This window comes from Molothrus ater, chromosome 13 (genome assembly GCF_012460135.2).
Source record: "Molothrus ater isolate BHLD 08-10-18 breed brown headed cowbird chromosome 13, BPBGC_Mater_1.1, whole genome shotgun sequence".
Classification (NCBI taxonomy): domain Eukaryota; kingdom Metazoa; phylum Chordata; class Aves; order Passeriformes; family Icteridae; genus Molothrus; species Molothrus ater.
The window spans coordinates 10,801,389-10,818,431 of NC_050490.2; the positions used below are offsets into that span (position 1 = coordinate 10,801,389).

At 43.2% G+C, this 17,043-nt stretch overlaps 1 protein-coding gene across 5 annotated transcripts in view; it reads right to left on the reverse strand.

Moving 5' to 3' along the window:
* HOMER2 (homer scaffold protein 2) overlaps positions 1-17,043 on the reverse strand; it is a 64,568-nt gene that overhangs the window by 35,061 nt on the left and 12,464 nt on the right. For all 5 annotated transcript variants that reach the window (XM_036389606.2, XM_036389604.2, XM_054516224.1 and 2 more), the window contains one exon: positions 2,422-2,578. In XM_036389606.2, coding sequence (XP_036245499.1) covers positions 2,422-2,578 — 157 coding nt within the window. The remainder of the gene's footprint in view (positions 1-2,421; positions 2,579-17,043) is intronic.

The following is a 17,043-nucleotide window of genomic DNA, read 5'->3' on the forward strand; positions in this document are numbered from 1 at the left end:
TGCCTGAGGAAGCCACTCCTGCAGGATCACAGCCCATCAGGTCAGTGCTGCATCAGAAGGGAAGAACTCATCAGGGTGACACTGCCCAGCCTGCCCCTGCCCTGCCTCAGCAGAGCTCACAGCAGCTCCAAGCTGCTCCTCACATGGCAGCTCAACACTGCCCAGGGTGACATGCTGAATGCTGCAAGTAAAATCAAGCTTATGCAACCAGGTGATAACCAGCATAAGTGAAGCACCCTGTATTCTTGATCACTTCAAAATATTATCATTAGTATGTAATGTCAACATAAGGTAAAAAAAAGAACCCCAAATTAATCCAACATCTTCATACAAGTTGTATTTACCTGCAATTCCTCTGCAGGCCAATGTGAATCATATATATTTGTCTGAAATAAACTGGAACAGCCCCTTTGCAGAGCAGACAAGGATGGAGAGTTGTAGGAGATACACATCCTTCATCACTGCCTTCCTTCTAGGGCCAAGTCCCTTCATTTACTTGAGCTTCAGCTTTTCTGTCCTCAAAGCAGACATAACTTATGCCCACAGTGATGCTGTCACATTAATCCATCTGGTATTTGCCAACACACAGAAGACTATTCTAATGAGATGTACAGAAAGCAGGACACCATCATCTGAAGCTGTCTATATTCTTCCTTAGAGTTCTACCCAGTTTCATTTCTGCCTGGAAAAGTAGGTCAAAACACTAAACAATAGTTTGTTTGAAGGGAAAAATGCAACTTTTAACTTCTTTTGGCATAAACACCAGTTTTTTTTTCCCCCAATTAGCACTCTTAAAATGGACAGGCAGGGTCACAGGACTCTCCAGAGGTGAGCATGAAGGAAACATCTATTCTTGACCTGCTCCTTAACCAGCAAAGATTCAATACAAGAGGAGTAATTCATGTGGCCAGCAATTGATTCTTGCTTGGGAAGCCCCAGGGGAGAATTCTAATCATGGCAAGCTCACCTTCTTCTGGGACACACTAAAACAGGGGACAGGGGGTGAATGTTCCTTCTGAGTGTCTCCTGAGCAGGTGGCAAAGCAAAGCTTGGGTGCCCAGCTTGTTCTCTGCACACCCTTTGCAGTTCTGGGCAGGACCTCTGGCTGTGGCCATACGCTGCCCCTGCAGCTCCCCCACCACACACAGTAATTACTCTGTTTTCATTAATTGGTCTTAATGCATGCATGCACAGCCACAAATCAAGCCAGCCACTGCTGTGAGTGCAGCAGCTTTGGCTTGGAAATTGCACTTGCCAGGGCTTGTAAAGCCACCAGCCCACCAGCAGAAGCAAATCTGGGGGGCTCAGCTTCCCCCAGCAGGTGCCAGGGGCTGTGTGTGCCTGCTGCAAACTGCAGCATTCCTGGGAATGAACTCATTGGCACGAACAGCTTCCTGATGGGGAGATATTAATGCTGTACTGGTGTCAATGAAACATTACCATCAATTAAAGCAGGCAGTATGGCAGATTTATAAGCCAATATGTAACCAAATATAGCACAGGAGATGTCTGGAAAAACAAGTATGTGAAATAGGCATGACAAATAGAAAAGCTTTATTAAGGGATGATTTCTGTGATCTCTATCTCCCAGAACAGTGATATTTTAACATCCTTATCCAAACAGGAACACAGATAAAAAGGCTGTAAACTCATCTTGTTACCCAGAAATGAATGATGATTTGTACATGAGCAAAATGGTTTCATTTCTACCTCTGACTGGGGTCTGCTAGGGGAAAGTTGTCACCCATCAAGTGACTTTGGAGGGACTAATCAGAGGCATAAATGTAGTTTGTAATAAAAACAGTTGTCTAGCAATCTATTCAGACCAATATTTGGATTCTTACAGCAAATACTTGAGCACACTCTCTGGTAATGCAAAACAAATTAATAAAAAAGGGTTGGGGGAAGAGCCTTCATGCCTAGCTTGTGACCTAAGGCTGATGAACTCCAGTGCCAAAGCTTAAGAATAGTAAGTACTAAATAGTTACTACTTTACTACTAAATTAAGTAGTAAATAGTTCAGCCAGGCAAAAGCAAAAATGCAGCTGACATTTACATTAAAAGCTATAGTCTTCATGCACCTGTCTCCTTGTTTCTTTTAAAAAAGAACATTTTTATCACTAAAAAGGCCTCAGCCTGATATAGGTGGCAGTTTCAGATACCATGCTACTGACTCAATTTGGACACTTAAAAGTTGTCAGCTCACTTATCAGGAAGTCAAACTCATCAGAAACAAAATCAACTAAGCAGGGCAAAATCACTTTTAGGGTGCCCTGTGTTTTTCCAATTATCACTACAAGTCTCCTTGATGGATTATATAAAAAAAGGAGTGTTTATAATATTTAATAAGTCCCAGTTGTGCTCAGGCAGGGCTGACAGTCCCACACTCTGCACAGACATGCACCAGGTACCAGCTCCTACCTTGGCTCCATCCACACTGATTATCCGATAGCTGTTCCTCGTGCTGTCATAGAAGTAGGAAACAGTTACAGCTTGCTTGCTGGCAGGAACCCAGTTCTTCTTCGTGCTGGGGTCAATTTGGAAGACATGGGCTCTGGTGGTGAAGATGGGCTGTTCTCTGGAATAGGGAGGGACAGCAGAAAGGGATGCGTGAGTGTGTGGAAGGTGCAATGTCCCAGCAGCCCCGCCCTGAGCCGGCACACTGAAGGCACAAGGCAGAGAGCACCTGGCAATCCCCCAAAAGAAAAGACAGAGCAGTGACACTGCCCAGCCACACTCCAGCCCTGAGCACCTTTCCTTGGCACCACTAAGTGACATTCAGCACCCTAAAGTTACTGCCATAGCCCAAGAAACAACTGGCTTCTTTGTCCCCACGCTAAACGACCTCAGTACCCATCTATTCCTCAAAATACTTATTTTCCAGGACAGGACATTCACATGCATTCTTTCTTTCTTTCCCCATCCACATATTTTGCCAAAAGCAGCGAGCCCCCACAGCTGGATTTGCCCCTGCTCAAATTCCTGTGAACTGCTACCCACAGCCAGGGCTCCTGTGTGGGTGCACCAAGGACCCCAGTGACATACAGGCATGGTATAATTACTGAAATATTCATCTCTCTCCTCAGAATCCCACTGTTCTGTGGATGTGCATGAAAATTTCATTAGATGCAAACCAGTCAATCAACCTGGGAAGTGAGGGGGGAAAAGAAACAGAACCAAACTCCAGTGTTGATAGAGATATTGCCTTTCAGCTCTCAGTGGGTGATGGAGCACCCCAGCACCCTGTTCCCAAACACCAGCCTTCCTCAGATGCTTCTTCTCCTCAAGAAGACTGTGCACACAATGGAGGGGTTTTGTTTTACCTTCAATGTGTGACCAAGCAAATCACACAGAAAAGCAGAGGACTCAGGACCGAAAGAACCACATGTGATACACACAAAGTCATCTAGGTTAAAGATCAGAATTAAGCCTTTCTTAAATGCCATAAAACTAAATTCACCACCAACCATACCCTTAATCCAAGTTTAGCAGTAGAAGTGAACTGCAAAGCAAACTCTGAGTTGTTATATTCATTTTCATGCTTTTGGTTTTTGAAAGCTCCATTATATAATGTTTTATATTAAGTGTACCACTCAATATGTTCTTGTCCCATACAAAATGTTACATCATGGATAGGTAATTGACAGAATTACTACAGGATCCAAAACCAATGGTACTACAATGGAGCTTCCACCCAGAAATTTAAATTAAAATCAAAGGGAGTAAATTGGCAAATAACAAACAAATGAAGTGATTTAAGAGTACAATTATCTCAGAAAAGATGGGGTGAACTTGCAAAGCCCAGCAAGGCCTCAGGAGGGAGAAAATGAATGAGAGGTTTTCTTCTTGCAAGACTTACAAAGTTCTACATTTTTCCAGGGGCTTGCAGGTTTCTGGACAGACAGCTGTGCTGAACCATGTAAAATACTTACTCAAAATAAATTGAAATGACAATGGGACTGTCATATTACAGCTGTCAAAGAGTAGCATTTGCTTCAGTTCTCCCTTATCAGTAACTTGCTGAAGCCAGCTCTCATTTCACAGGCCAATATCGATGCCATCCTCAGCTGGGTGGAAAGAAGGGGCAGGTTTCCTTAACATTTTAAATACTTTCCTTATCCATTACACAGGATTAGCATTGTAACACCTCCAGAGGCCATGGAGTTTGTCTGTAATAACAAATTCAAGGAGGGGAAGTTTCCCCATGCTGTTTACTCTCTTTAAAAATGTACACTCCTTAAGTGAAAAATAATTTTGGAAATTTTTTCACCTTTAAAAAGTTCTATATTTTCAGTTGACTCTACTAAAACCAAGGTAGCACAACCCAATATTGTACTGTAAACGTTAGGAATTTTCCTCCATAAAAACCTATTCTACAAACAACTTTAATTCTGTTACATTATCTTAACTACACCAGAAAACCCAGTTAAAACTATGCCTGGCTGCTCTGCAGCAGGGGCAGTAAGCATATAAAGTAAATCTGGAGACAATAAAAGTAGAAAAGGCAAAGGCCCCACAATTATCTATCTATTTGTTCAGGAATCTTGATTGAAGCTGCTGCTGTTGAAGCAGGAGCTGTACACATCCATCCAAGTGGATAAATCAATAGATAGTAAAGCTCAGGGCTGCAAATATCCATCTTTCCACTCATTCTTTCATTAAGTAAAGGCAAACCTGTTTTTAATCCTATGATTATCAACAACAGAAAAGCCCACCTGCATTTGTCTTTCTGTGTCACAGTGATAGCATGCTAGCTGATAAATTATTAAAAAATAAGAAAATGCAATGTGCAAACCTAAACATCTTAAATAATTTGAGGTAGCTGATCTTTAGCTGGGACTCAGATTTGGAAGGGCCAGCTGGATGCTCCACATGCCTCTGGTCTTCCTGCCATAGGTGGCTCTACAGGTCAGCAAAGCCCCCAGACTGATTTCTGACTCCCTGAAGAAAGCACCCCCAGAACACAACCTCCTGGATTTCCAGGTGCTGCCTTATAATAATTAAAAAAAGAAGAAGCATTTCTGTGGCTCTGGTGTGCCTTGCTGCAGTTCTGTGCCCCAAGGAGCCCAAAGAGCCCAGGATTCAGCACTGAGAGCTGGTGCCACCACGTTCCCACACCACAGCAGGATGGCAAAGCCACCAAACTGCAGACACAGCTCTAGCACAGGGGATACACCCACTGCATCCCAAACCCCTCTGACCACTGAAGCACACACAGGCAACTGTGAAACTGTGGCACTCAATTTTCAAGTGAAATGCAAAATTAGGTGCTTTTAAAACCCTTCACCATGGTCCTACAAAGCTCCAAATTGAGAATGATTATTCTTACTCACTTGTAACTTTTCTACGTTCAAGAAAGCACTTTACTGCTAGAGGAATGACTTCATTTCCCAGGGTTCCTTTCCTTTTCATTTCATCAGAGGTTTATCAGCTTTTATGATAAACTAACAGCAATGCTAACCTGAGACTGCAGAGCACATTGTGCCTGGTTTGAGCCCTGTGAGCTGCTCCTTCTGTGTGCTGCCAGCTTGCCTGGGGAGCAGCAGCACTGCCAGCCGGGCTTGGACCCTCACATGAAGGCAAAGAGAATTTATGAATATTTAAAATCTCATGAATTTTAACCAAAGTTGTTAATGATTGATTAAATACTCTTTAAAAAAAACCCAACTGTTTAAAAATCAATTTGACAGTAATATCCAGTGCTCAGAGTAAAGCTGCTTGAAAAGCCGAAGAGGAAAAGTAGAAAATCACACCTAATAATTCTTTATCTGGTAATATAATTTAAGACAGAAAATGCTTTTTCATTATTAAATCTGGCAAGCATGTTTTATAAATATAATTGCAATTTTCAAGTCATGGTTTAACACATTTTAGCCGACCTTTAATTTCTGTCCTTGCTTCATAAGAGCAAAATCTCAAGTAAAAAACCACCCTCCTCTAATGTCATTAACCTTTTCCAAAGAATTTAAAAGGCAAGCCACAAGATTCTCGAGCTAACTAAGTGCTTCACAGCTGTGTTAGATACAGTATCACTTTCTGGTTAATATACAACCATGCCAAATTTCACAAGTGTGTGACTAGCTGCAAGCCATGTGTTTTGTATTACTCTTCCTAATCAACAGCAATGAGCTCTCACTTAGGAAAAGTTCAAATTATTTAATTCAAATTTCCTTGTTTATCACTTGAATCATGAGCACAACCAGTGATTTAAATCACTTCAGCTGTAAAGAGTCCTTGCTGATGGCAGCCAGCATCCTCTGGGCTGTGGGATGCTGGTGGCCCAGGGAGCTGTGACACAGCGAGCTCCAGCTGGGTGGCACCTGGGATCCTGGAACCAGCTCCTGACCAGGCACTGATCAGTGAACACTTCTGTGCTACAGCAATCCTTTCTGCTAGTAAATAAAACAAATAAAACTCATGTGGGTGCCTGTGGGATCAGCACCCAGGCACGTTCAAATGCACCAAGTGCCCAGTGCACATCAGCTGGATGCACTGGCCATGAAGTAACTGGGACAAAATAATCTCTGTAGGATCTGGAACATCAAGTATATTTGTGACAGGAGCTCTGGTAGTCCACTGGAGGCAAAACCACTAATTACACATTTTTTAAAACTTTCACTAGCAGATCACTTAACATTTCCTTAACTTAATCCTTAGATAAGGATTTCTAGTTTACTGCACAGGATTAATTGTGCTGTCTCCACACTAACTGTAGACAACTTTGCATTAACTGTCTAATTGCAATAAAAATATTTTTTTAAAGCACATGTCTTCATATATCTGCCATTTGGTGGAGGATGCGCATGCCTGCAGAGATTCTGGAACGTGGTGCTTCCTGCTACAGCCCAGCATCATGCACACGTTGAGTTTATCATACCTGACAGTGCCAGCAGATCTGCAGTGATCTGCTGTAACAAGTATTAGATAATGAGGATCTCTCAAGAAAAAAGAGTAGATGCAAATGCAAAATCCTACTTTGTGACATATCCCCCATCACTGGTCACAATACAAAAATCTGTATTTGCTAAACACAACACGATAAAATTGGTGCCAATAGTTATTTGGATTGAACATTGCTACTACTGCCTGTACTGAAAATAATTAATCCTCTATGTACATGTATTGTAGTTTGCAGTGCCATTTGTATTTATTCAGATCATGGATGGAGATTTTTCTCCTATTTGAAATACTCTGTCTTGATGAAAGTCCAGGCAAGTTATGATGCCTAAAAATTACCTGTGAAAATAGTTTATCTACCTGTAACTCTACTCACTTGTATATACATGCACATCTCAAACTTTGAAAAACAACCAGCCCCTCTCCTCAAAACACCAAAATCAAAAAAAGGCAGGGCTGTGATGAGGACAGAGCTGCTGTGGGGAGAAGTTGCAGTTCATGGTGTCACACACAGCAATTAGCACAGTGGCTGCAGTTTATACACAATATTAATCTTTGCTCCAAGCAAAATTTAGAGTTCATTATCCTCCAACCTGTTACCTCTAGGCATTCAACACTTGTGCCATCTTGGATCAAATCTTTTCAGAAAAAAAGAACCACACAAATGCTTCTTAAATCATTTGCAAATCATTCTTAATGATGACCAAGGATGAAGTTAAAGGACCCCTTCTGACCTCACTGCACACACTCCAGGCAAGACAAGCATCCCCCTGTGCTACAAACCGAGCAAATTCAGCAGTCTCAGCCCAGTGCCTGAGATCCTGGCACCTCAACACCCATCAGTGCCAGCACAGTGGCCTGGGCCCACTCAGCATGGGCAGCACACAGAGCTGGGGAGAGGCAGACACTAAATCTGTGCCATTCTGGGATGTGGCAGCAGCAGACTGGCGTTAGGAGAGCAGGCAGTTCATTCCCTTCCCAAATGCCATATGCCAATGAATCCAGGTCACTCAGATCCCATCAGCTGCCACAGGCAGGCTCTGGTGCTGGCTGCCAGGACACACAACCAGCACAGCAATGAGAGCCTGCTGCAACTTGCAAGGGTGCAAAACTCAGCATGAGGAGAGCAGGTGGGTAATGGCTCCATTTTACACCTGAGGAAACAGCCTTGGAGAGCGAGATGGCATCCCAGGATAACAGAGCCACCAGCAAGCCTGAAATAGAATTCATCACCTCCCCTCCTCTCTGCAGCTCTGCTCTCACTGTCATTGCAGGGTAGTTTTATACCACATCTACCCAGGGCAGTTTTTGGCTGTGTGAATTCAAAAGGCTAAATCAACAGCTGAGTATTCAGCACTCAACCAAAAAGAATAATAGTCTGTCCAGAGCAGAGAGAAGCTCTCAGAGCATTGACAGCTGCTCCTCCACACTGTGCAGGAAGGTGGGATGGGTGCCTGCAAAGCACCAGCCTGCAGCTCCCACTGCTCCTGCAGGGCAAACAATCCTTCCTCCTCACACTTATTTCCACAGCAAAAATGACTTGTAAGGATGGAGACATAACCCTGAGCAGTGCAGGGCTGAGAGAGGGGGAGGATTTACTATCAGTTGTAAAAGGGAGTGGGAGAACTGGCCTGGAGTGATGGGCTGGGCTAGCAATGGGCAATTGCACCCAGGTTTTGCTGCTCTTTAGTCTCTGTATAAAAAAACCCAAAAATTATGCAGGCACCTCTAAAAGTGCCATTGTCAGTACCAGCCAGTTAAGCCCTGTGCTCCCAGGTGGAATTCCCTCCCAAAGTAGTGGAAGGTACTTCTGGAAAACCCTAGCTGCTGAAACAAAAGTTACACTGCCCCTAAAAGAGATAGAATGAGAAAAAAACAGCTGTTTTAAAAATAAAATTTACTCAAAGTCCTTCCTTTCGGTCTTGAAATTCCTATTTTACAGGCAGACCAAGCTCCTCATGATGTGGTTGAAGTGCTGAATCTGGCAGCAGTGTTAATCAAGAGCAAGGTCATGCAACTCATTCAAATATCCAGTCATGATTCTCTTGTGCCCAATTGATATTAAATTTGATATCAACTCACCTGCAGAAATATATTAAATTTGTGCAAAAAATCCATCTTTTTAGCTCCCCTCATTTACAGGCATTATTATTTCAACAGAATATAATTAGCAAAAGTGCTTCTTGCATTTTTAGGGAACATAATAGTTCCAGTTACTTAGGCAAAAAAAAAAATTAGAATAAAAGTAGCTAGCTAAAGAACTGTCTGTTAAAAGCACAGACATCAATTAAACTAATTTTTGATTCGCAGCTCAGTAAATCCAAAAAGAACAAATCTTCAGGAAAAAAGCTCTCAGCATGAAAATCATTGTAACTTCTGTGAGGTCTCACAACACCACTGCACCTTTACCAAGCCAATATCCAAATTAAAAGGCTTATCTTGGGCACTGAGGAAGCTCACACTTTATTTTGGGATCATCTCCAGAGATCTATTAACCTTTCAAGACACTGTGAATAAACTCTCATACACAAGTGACAGAAACTGAGAGGACCCTGATCTAATCCTCCATAGGTAAGGTTACTTATTGGAAAAAACCAAGTTGAGGCACATGTGTATGAAACTGGTGGTGTAACTGATCATTTCAGAGGTTTTTTTCTAAGAAGACATTTAAAGGGGATCCATAAATCTGCACCTCAGTAATGTTACCACCCTCCCTTTGGCAAAGGTGTGAATTCAAACTCTGAAAATAGGAAAAAATACTTGTACTGTGTACAGCCAGCACCTCTCCCACCCTCGTGACAATGAAGCTGGATCAGCACATGAACAGCCCCCCAAGGCCATCCCATTGCTCTGGATTGGTTAAAAATTACATCCTCTGCATTCACCCCAGCTCCAGTGGAGTTAATGCTTTCAGCACAGCCTCCTCTGCAGCACAATGCTGGCATTGTAATATTTCAGGGAGAAATGCCATTGTAAATTGCAAGTGCAAACCCTGGAGTGGAGAGAGCAGGTCTCAGGAGCAGGAGCACGTTCCCTCCCTTCCCTGCAGTCTCCACCCTGGCACAGACCAAGGGCACAAGGGGATGGCCCAGATGCTATCCCAGCTCTGGATCATGGCATGCCTGCATGTACCAAGGTCCACCCCGTGCAGCTGGCCTTGGGAAGGAATTTATTTTGCCTTTATAAACAAGCAGAAAATTCCTTCAATGCAGTAGTGGAATCTTTATTACCACTTTTAATACTTTGTACTTCTGCATGGCAGAGGGCTCAGGATACTTTGAGGTTGTATGGGCTATTTCATGTCTATTTACAAAATGAAGAGAGCAAATGTCAGAGGATATATGATCAAAACACACCCTACCAACAAACAGAAGAGTGGAGTGAGACCATGTGTGTGCATGTAAAACCCACTGACACCACCAGGGCAGCATCTTTATGACTTTTTTCTCCTCCCATGCTATAGGAATTTGCATGGCTGATGAGGATATCTTCACACAAAGCAATCTGGAAAGCTGATTTCAATCAGTGGCGTAATCAAAGCCTCGGTATTGCAAAATAATATGATTAAACACTCCATTATTTCAAACAGCACAGCACTAAGCAAATCCTTGGAGGGGAGTGCTTTTGTGCACTAATCCATGCATGTAATTATTGATATGCTTTCCCATGCCCTATTCAAATGCTCTCCCCTGAGGCTTTTCTTCCACTTACACTAGGGGAGGAAAAAAAAAAGCCAATCAGTTCAGTTTAAAGAACAAGTTGTATAACTCTTTTTGATCTGCTGCCTGAAGGATCAAATAAGGAATTCTACCAGCTGTAAGGTCAGAAGCAAACGATAGGGCTCTGCTTGCCCTGGTGGCCACCACCACGTGCAGCAGCAGGGGCAGGACAGGGCTGTGCCCTGTGCTGGGACACACTGCCACCCTGGGCTGGCAACACCTCAGCTCTGAGCACTGCAAGGAAAAGGGTGCCAACAGATGGCTTAATGCAAGGCTGCACGGCTTTAATGGAACTTAAGGATGTAAAAATTAAAAGCAATTAAAGGCTAAGCAATTTGCTCTGTGAGAGATTAGAAGGATGCAAAGCAATGCCCACACTGGGTTTTCAGTGCAGGTGTTGACTTGCCTGTGCTGAGAACACCACCAGGCTGGCAACAGCACTGCCACGTTAAAATGGGTTTGATCTTACCAGCCTCCTTCTAGAGCAGATCATGCAAAGGACAGAAAATCACCAAATGTGGTCAAGAGCACCAAAGCCAGTATATTAAAAACAGGAAAGAGAGGTTCCAGTGCAAGCACAGCCCCTGTGTTCACAGAGAACCCAGAGCAAGGTGCTGGGCACAAAGAGGCACAGCTAGAGCCAGCCCCAGTCCCCACTCAGTGCAGCTTACATCAGACAACCTGAAAAGAAGCAGATTCCCATTTTCTGGTGATTTTAATAGACTAACAGAATTATTAAAAGCAGGCAGAGTGCTTTGGCTGCTGCTTGCACACAGGCAAGAGCTCTCTCAGCAACTGGGGGACACAGCTCCTGGAACTGTGGATTTCCTAGCAGCCAATAAGGGAACAGAATGACACATTTCTTCTGCTGCAAGTTAAAAATACAAAGGAAATTTCAAACATTTAGAAGCTAACATTATTCACTTTGATCTTTAAAAATATAACACCATCTGTAGCCGTCAGATTTACAGTACAGATCTCAGATATGTACATTATTTGTTGGTATAAAAAAGCTGTCAGCAGCCCCAGTGCAAAAGTGAGGATCCTCTGGCAATCTCCTGAGTTTCAGAGAGAACTACTAACCTGAAAAACTCAACCATCAGGTTATTCATGGGCAACACAGGATCTACAAAACCAAAAAAACACCACTTCCCTTGCCATAAACCCCACAAAACTAAATCCCTGCAACCTGCTTGCACTGCAAAGTGCAATATATTTGCAAATATATATTTGCAGGTGGTATTGGGGGGAACTTACCCCAGACCTTCCTGAACCTCAACAGCCACCTATTTCTGATTCCTACAGACCTGTTCCCTGGCACTCCTGATTTCTGCATGTCAATGCCTCCAACCTTGTAGGCTATGCAAAGGTTATACAAAATGTGAGGTATGAAAGGATTTAATTTCAAGTATCAGCATTTTTCATGCTATGCAGGTCCCACAACTACAGTTAAAAAGCAAATACGACAAAAAATTGTATTTTCCTGTCAGCAGAGTCTCAAAAATTAGTGTGGGCTGGCTGAAAATTTGTAGAATAAACAAAACATAGCACACATGCCTTTTATAAACTTATTATGCAAGATGAGTTTGGGTAATATGCAAAACCAAATAAAACATTCAAATTATTTTCTTGATATGCATTAGCTATTCCAAATTTAACCCCGGTTTTAAGGAGGTGACAGTCCTGAGGGGCCAGGCTAGGACACAGGCCAGGGGAGAGATTGGCAAGAGCAGTCAAAAGTCAGAACTCTTTAAATGTCAGATCATTAATAGTTTTAAAACCAAAAGGCCTTGACCTTTTAAAAAAATATATTCACTCTGCTGAAAAACTCTCTTCTTGCTTTTCTGAAGTCAAACAAGAAACCCTGGAAATTAATTCTTACCTGTATAATGCTAATGATGACTTTTCTCATGCTTGTAGTATTCAGCTTTTTGTGCCTCAGAAATTAATACAACAGGAGAGGACATAATATTTTTTATTGCCTGTGATATACTCTGTCCTGCTGGTATTTTTTGATTGAAAGACTGCACTTAAATCTGGCTTTGCCTTATGAAATTAAGGTCTACTAGACATTAAAAAATCCAATTAGTGCTACAAAAATTAAGGCATACCATTTCCTCAGTCTCGTTTTTACTAATATAGACTTTTTCCCTTTCTGTCAAGGGTGAAGGACACAGCTGAATGATGGGATTTTTTCCATCTCATTTATATATTGATGTAATAAGGGCAGACAGGTAGGGCTAGGCAAGTGCTGATTCTGTCAGCAGCCCAAGTTGCCAGGACTGTGAATATTGTCACTTATAGATTGATAAATGGACTACATGGACTAATTGTATTCCAGCGTCTCTGGACAGATGGCAAATCTTACAGCCATATGGTGATTATTTCCACTGAGCTGAAAGTATATTAACACTTACCAAATGTTTAAAATGATGAGATGGTCTAAAATAATTTTTCTGTGAACGTGGATAAAAACAAAGGGCCAGCAGGGCGGGCAGGCTGGGGCTGGGCTCCCTCCCAGGGCTCCAGGGGATATTGATGGAGCTGGCTGTGTGCTGGCCCAGGGCTCTGGGAGCACAGGGTGCTCATTCAGCTGCTCTGCATGGCCCCTGATCATGCCACTCTCTGCCAGCACTGAGATGCACTCTTCCTTTTCCTGGTACTTCTCATTCCTTCTCTTCCCTCGGGCTGAAGAGATACTGAAGTTTTTGTCCCACTTTTAAAGGTAGCCATATAGCCAGCCCTGCCCCCTGAAAATCCAGTGGAGGACTGCCCAAACCCTGATCACAGATCTCTGGAGCAGGACTGACTCAGCAATGGGCACCTGCAGCCCAAAAAGCCAACCATGTTCTGGGTCATCCCAAGAACAGGTCACAGGAGGTGATTCTGCCTCTCTCCTTGCTCTTGTGAGACCCACCTGGTCTGGGTCTCTCAGTGTAAGAAGGATGTGAAGCTGTTGGAGTGAGTCCAAAGGAGGACACACAGATGATGAGAGGGATGGAGCACCTCTCAACTGGAGACAGGTTGGAAGAGTTCAGTTTTCAGCCTTTCAGTACCTAAAGGGCTGCAAAAGAGCTGGAGAAGGAATTTTTACAAGGACATGTAGTGAAAGAATAAGGGAGAACGGCTTAAAACAGAAAGAGGACAAGTTTAGATTGGATAGGGAGAAATTCTTCCCTCTGAGGATGGTGAGGCACTGGCATAGGTTGCCCAGAGAGGTTGTGGCTGCCCCATCCCTGAAAGTGTTCAAGGCCAGGCTGGATGGGGCTTTGAGCAACCTTGTCTAGTGGAAGGTTAGATGGGAAGGTTAGAACTAGATGATCTTTAAAGCACCTTCCAACCCAAACCATTCTGTGATTATACATGCACTAAATGCATTTTGCCATCCCCATGTGTGCTCCCAAAAGAGAAATCAACCAGGAGGGGACAGAACCACACCCTAGCAATGCTGTGAAACAAACCAAAGCAGCTGAACAGTGACCAGAGGCTCACCCTGCTCACTGCCAACCATTTTCCATAGCAAAGTTCTGCAGTGCTGCCTCAGTGGCTCAGCGTGTTCCCAGCTGCCCATGGAACACACCAGGCTGCTACACATCCCTTTTATGAGCTATGAATCCACCCTTCAGAACAATGGGAGAATACACACAGGAGACCTGATCCTCTTCTGCTCTGGGTTACTGCTTATTTATACCAAACAAATGTGAGCAAAATCAGCTCAAATTCTCCACAGATGTTTTTGCTGGAATAATAAACCCGTATCACACAAATTAAATGATTTTTTGCTTTGCTTCCAGAACAAAATTCTGAACATTTGTTTGTTTTAAAATAGGATTGAAAATAATGTTTTGTGTTCTGCAGTAATTTGTTTTGAATGCACTTTCATGATAGGAAAGTCCTTGCTAGTGGAAACAGCCATCTCCCTTGCTGGGGGTAAAAAAAGTTCAGGTATCAGTTTTCCCTATTTGCCATCAGTAAAATACAGCAAGTCAAGAGCTGGAAACTGCACTCTTCACAGTCCCTGTGATCTAAAATTAATGCCTGGTGTTGGTATGCAGAATGGATCAAGTACTTGCTCACCCACTGAGGACAAGGTGCCAACTGGTGAGAAATTCTTACTATACTTTTCACACATTCACACTTTAGCACCCGAAGTATTAAACCGACTTCATTTTTAAGGCCTCTTTCACAGGTCTCACTAAACACAGGTTCTTTAAGAAAGCTTTACTACCCCTGAAGGCAGCAAAAGAATGTATCAGCTGCCCATTTCCCCCTAGACAACGCAGACCAGCCCTGTGTTTTTCCATGTGCCTCCCTGCCAGCACTGACCCGGGTCTGGAGCTGCTGCCACCCTGGGCTCCAGCCAGGCTGTGCCCCAGGCAGCAGCTCCAACCTCACTACAGGGCAAGGAGAAGTGCCAAAAAGGAGATGGGAAAAGAAAAGAAAGAGGGAAAAACTAACTTTACTCCAAGGTGCAAAGTCTGGACCACCTGTCTAACTCACAGAAATCCGCTGTTCTTTAGTGGAATAACAGCACTGAACCATCCCAAATCATTCTCAGCAGTTGTGTGTCTGTTTTATCTTCTGGCCAATAATTCAGAGGTCATCCTGCAAAGCAGCTGATCAGCATAAACTCTTTCCAGTACAACCTCGTGTCACTTGTGCTAATTTAACAGTTATTGGGAAGGGTGCTGGAGATCACTGCAATATTACTTTGGTATTTCACAAGAGAAGCTGCACAGAGTTGCACAATATTGCTCTCCCTCCAAAGGACAAGGATGCCAATTCATAAGGCAGGGAGGAAAGACCAAGCAGGGAATGCAAAGTGGATTAGATATTTTGATTCCTTTCCAAACTCTAAGCTTAAAATATAAAAAACTTTGGCAACTTCTCCCCCATAGAATTTGAAATGCTAATTTCTAACTCAATGGAGAAAAGTTCTCGCAAAGATCTGAACAATACCTATGCAGGATTATTACTCTGTGGCTCAAAAATTCATAACAGACCTTCCCTGTGGAGGGAAAAGCAGGTAACCAGAACCACAGGAGAGGTGTTTACCCCAGGCCTGGGTCCAGCTGATGAGGGAAGCTGTCCCTGCAGCTCTCTGCAAAACCACAGGCTCTGCAGAAAAGCCTGGGGAGGAAAAGCAGGGCGAGAGAGATTGCTAGGAGAACCAGGCTGCACACTACCACGTCCTTGAAAGCTGATGCATCTCCCATAATGTGCAATTTTGAAGGTCTCAGAAAACACATGTTCAGAACCTTCTGTCTGGGGAAAGCCTTGGAGGATCACATGGAAACTTTAAAGACATTATTTGTCCTTTAGAGCTCTCAAAGGACAAAGTGGAATTTCTCATTGTGCACAAATACCCATTTTCCTGCTCCAAAGCACACGGGAAGGTGAAAGAGGCACAGAGGGGAAAGAAAAGTTTCCCAGGGAATCATAGACACAGACACACTTCTGCATCTGCCTGGGAGATGAGCAGCTTCCCATCTATTCCAAATAATTCCTAAACCAACAATTCCCTCACTGGAGCGTGGGATCTGGTCCTTGTTCACAGCTATTGTGTTTCACTGTAACTGAGATTACAGACTCGAGCTTTCAACTCCATCCCCTTGAATTTGGGTGGGTGTAGTGAAGTGACAGATCCCTGTTCTCAGTCAAGCCAATTTCTGTTCTTCTTTAAAAGGACCATAAACCAAATTAGATGGGGTTTTATGAATGAGCATTTTTAGAAGATACTAAATACAAGTTTAGAGGAACACCTCTATAAACAACAGGCAACAGAAAATTATCTATCTTCTGTAATGGACTATGCAAGTGACAAACAGCCGTCGAACATAAAATAATCATGAAAAGAGAGAGTTCTCATTCACCTGTGTGCTGTAAAGTTTTAGGCAACTAAATCTCTGTCATTATTTCATAAAAGAATAAATTTGTCCCTATCACAGCTGGAGGAGGGGGGATTATTATGACAATCACTGAATTTAAAATGAAGTGAGTACAAAGATACTTTTATCTCCTCCTTGTACACCCACGGGCAGGAGTTGTGCCCTTCTGTACACTGTCCCCCTGAGCACTGCCCACTTTCTGTCCTGGCTGGGCAGAAACCTCCTAGCAAGTTAGGGAGGAGTGTTTCAGCTTTGGAGTTTTTTTCTCAGGGGTTTGCACCACATGAGGGTGTAAGAAGTAAGGACTTTACCTGGAAGGGCTTAGGTACATCCTATGTACAGGCCACACAAGATACAGACTCAACACAAATAATATTAAGAGAGGAAAAAACAAAGGGAAAAAAGGGAACTGCAGATATACTGTGTTAGTGTTCAAGGGAGTGGGTGAAGTGGCTAGACCTCCTCCTTTGTATAAATGTGCAAGGAGATTAAACTGACCACCTAGTGGCTCTCAAGTTATGAAGTCCCACTTCCATGTC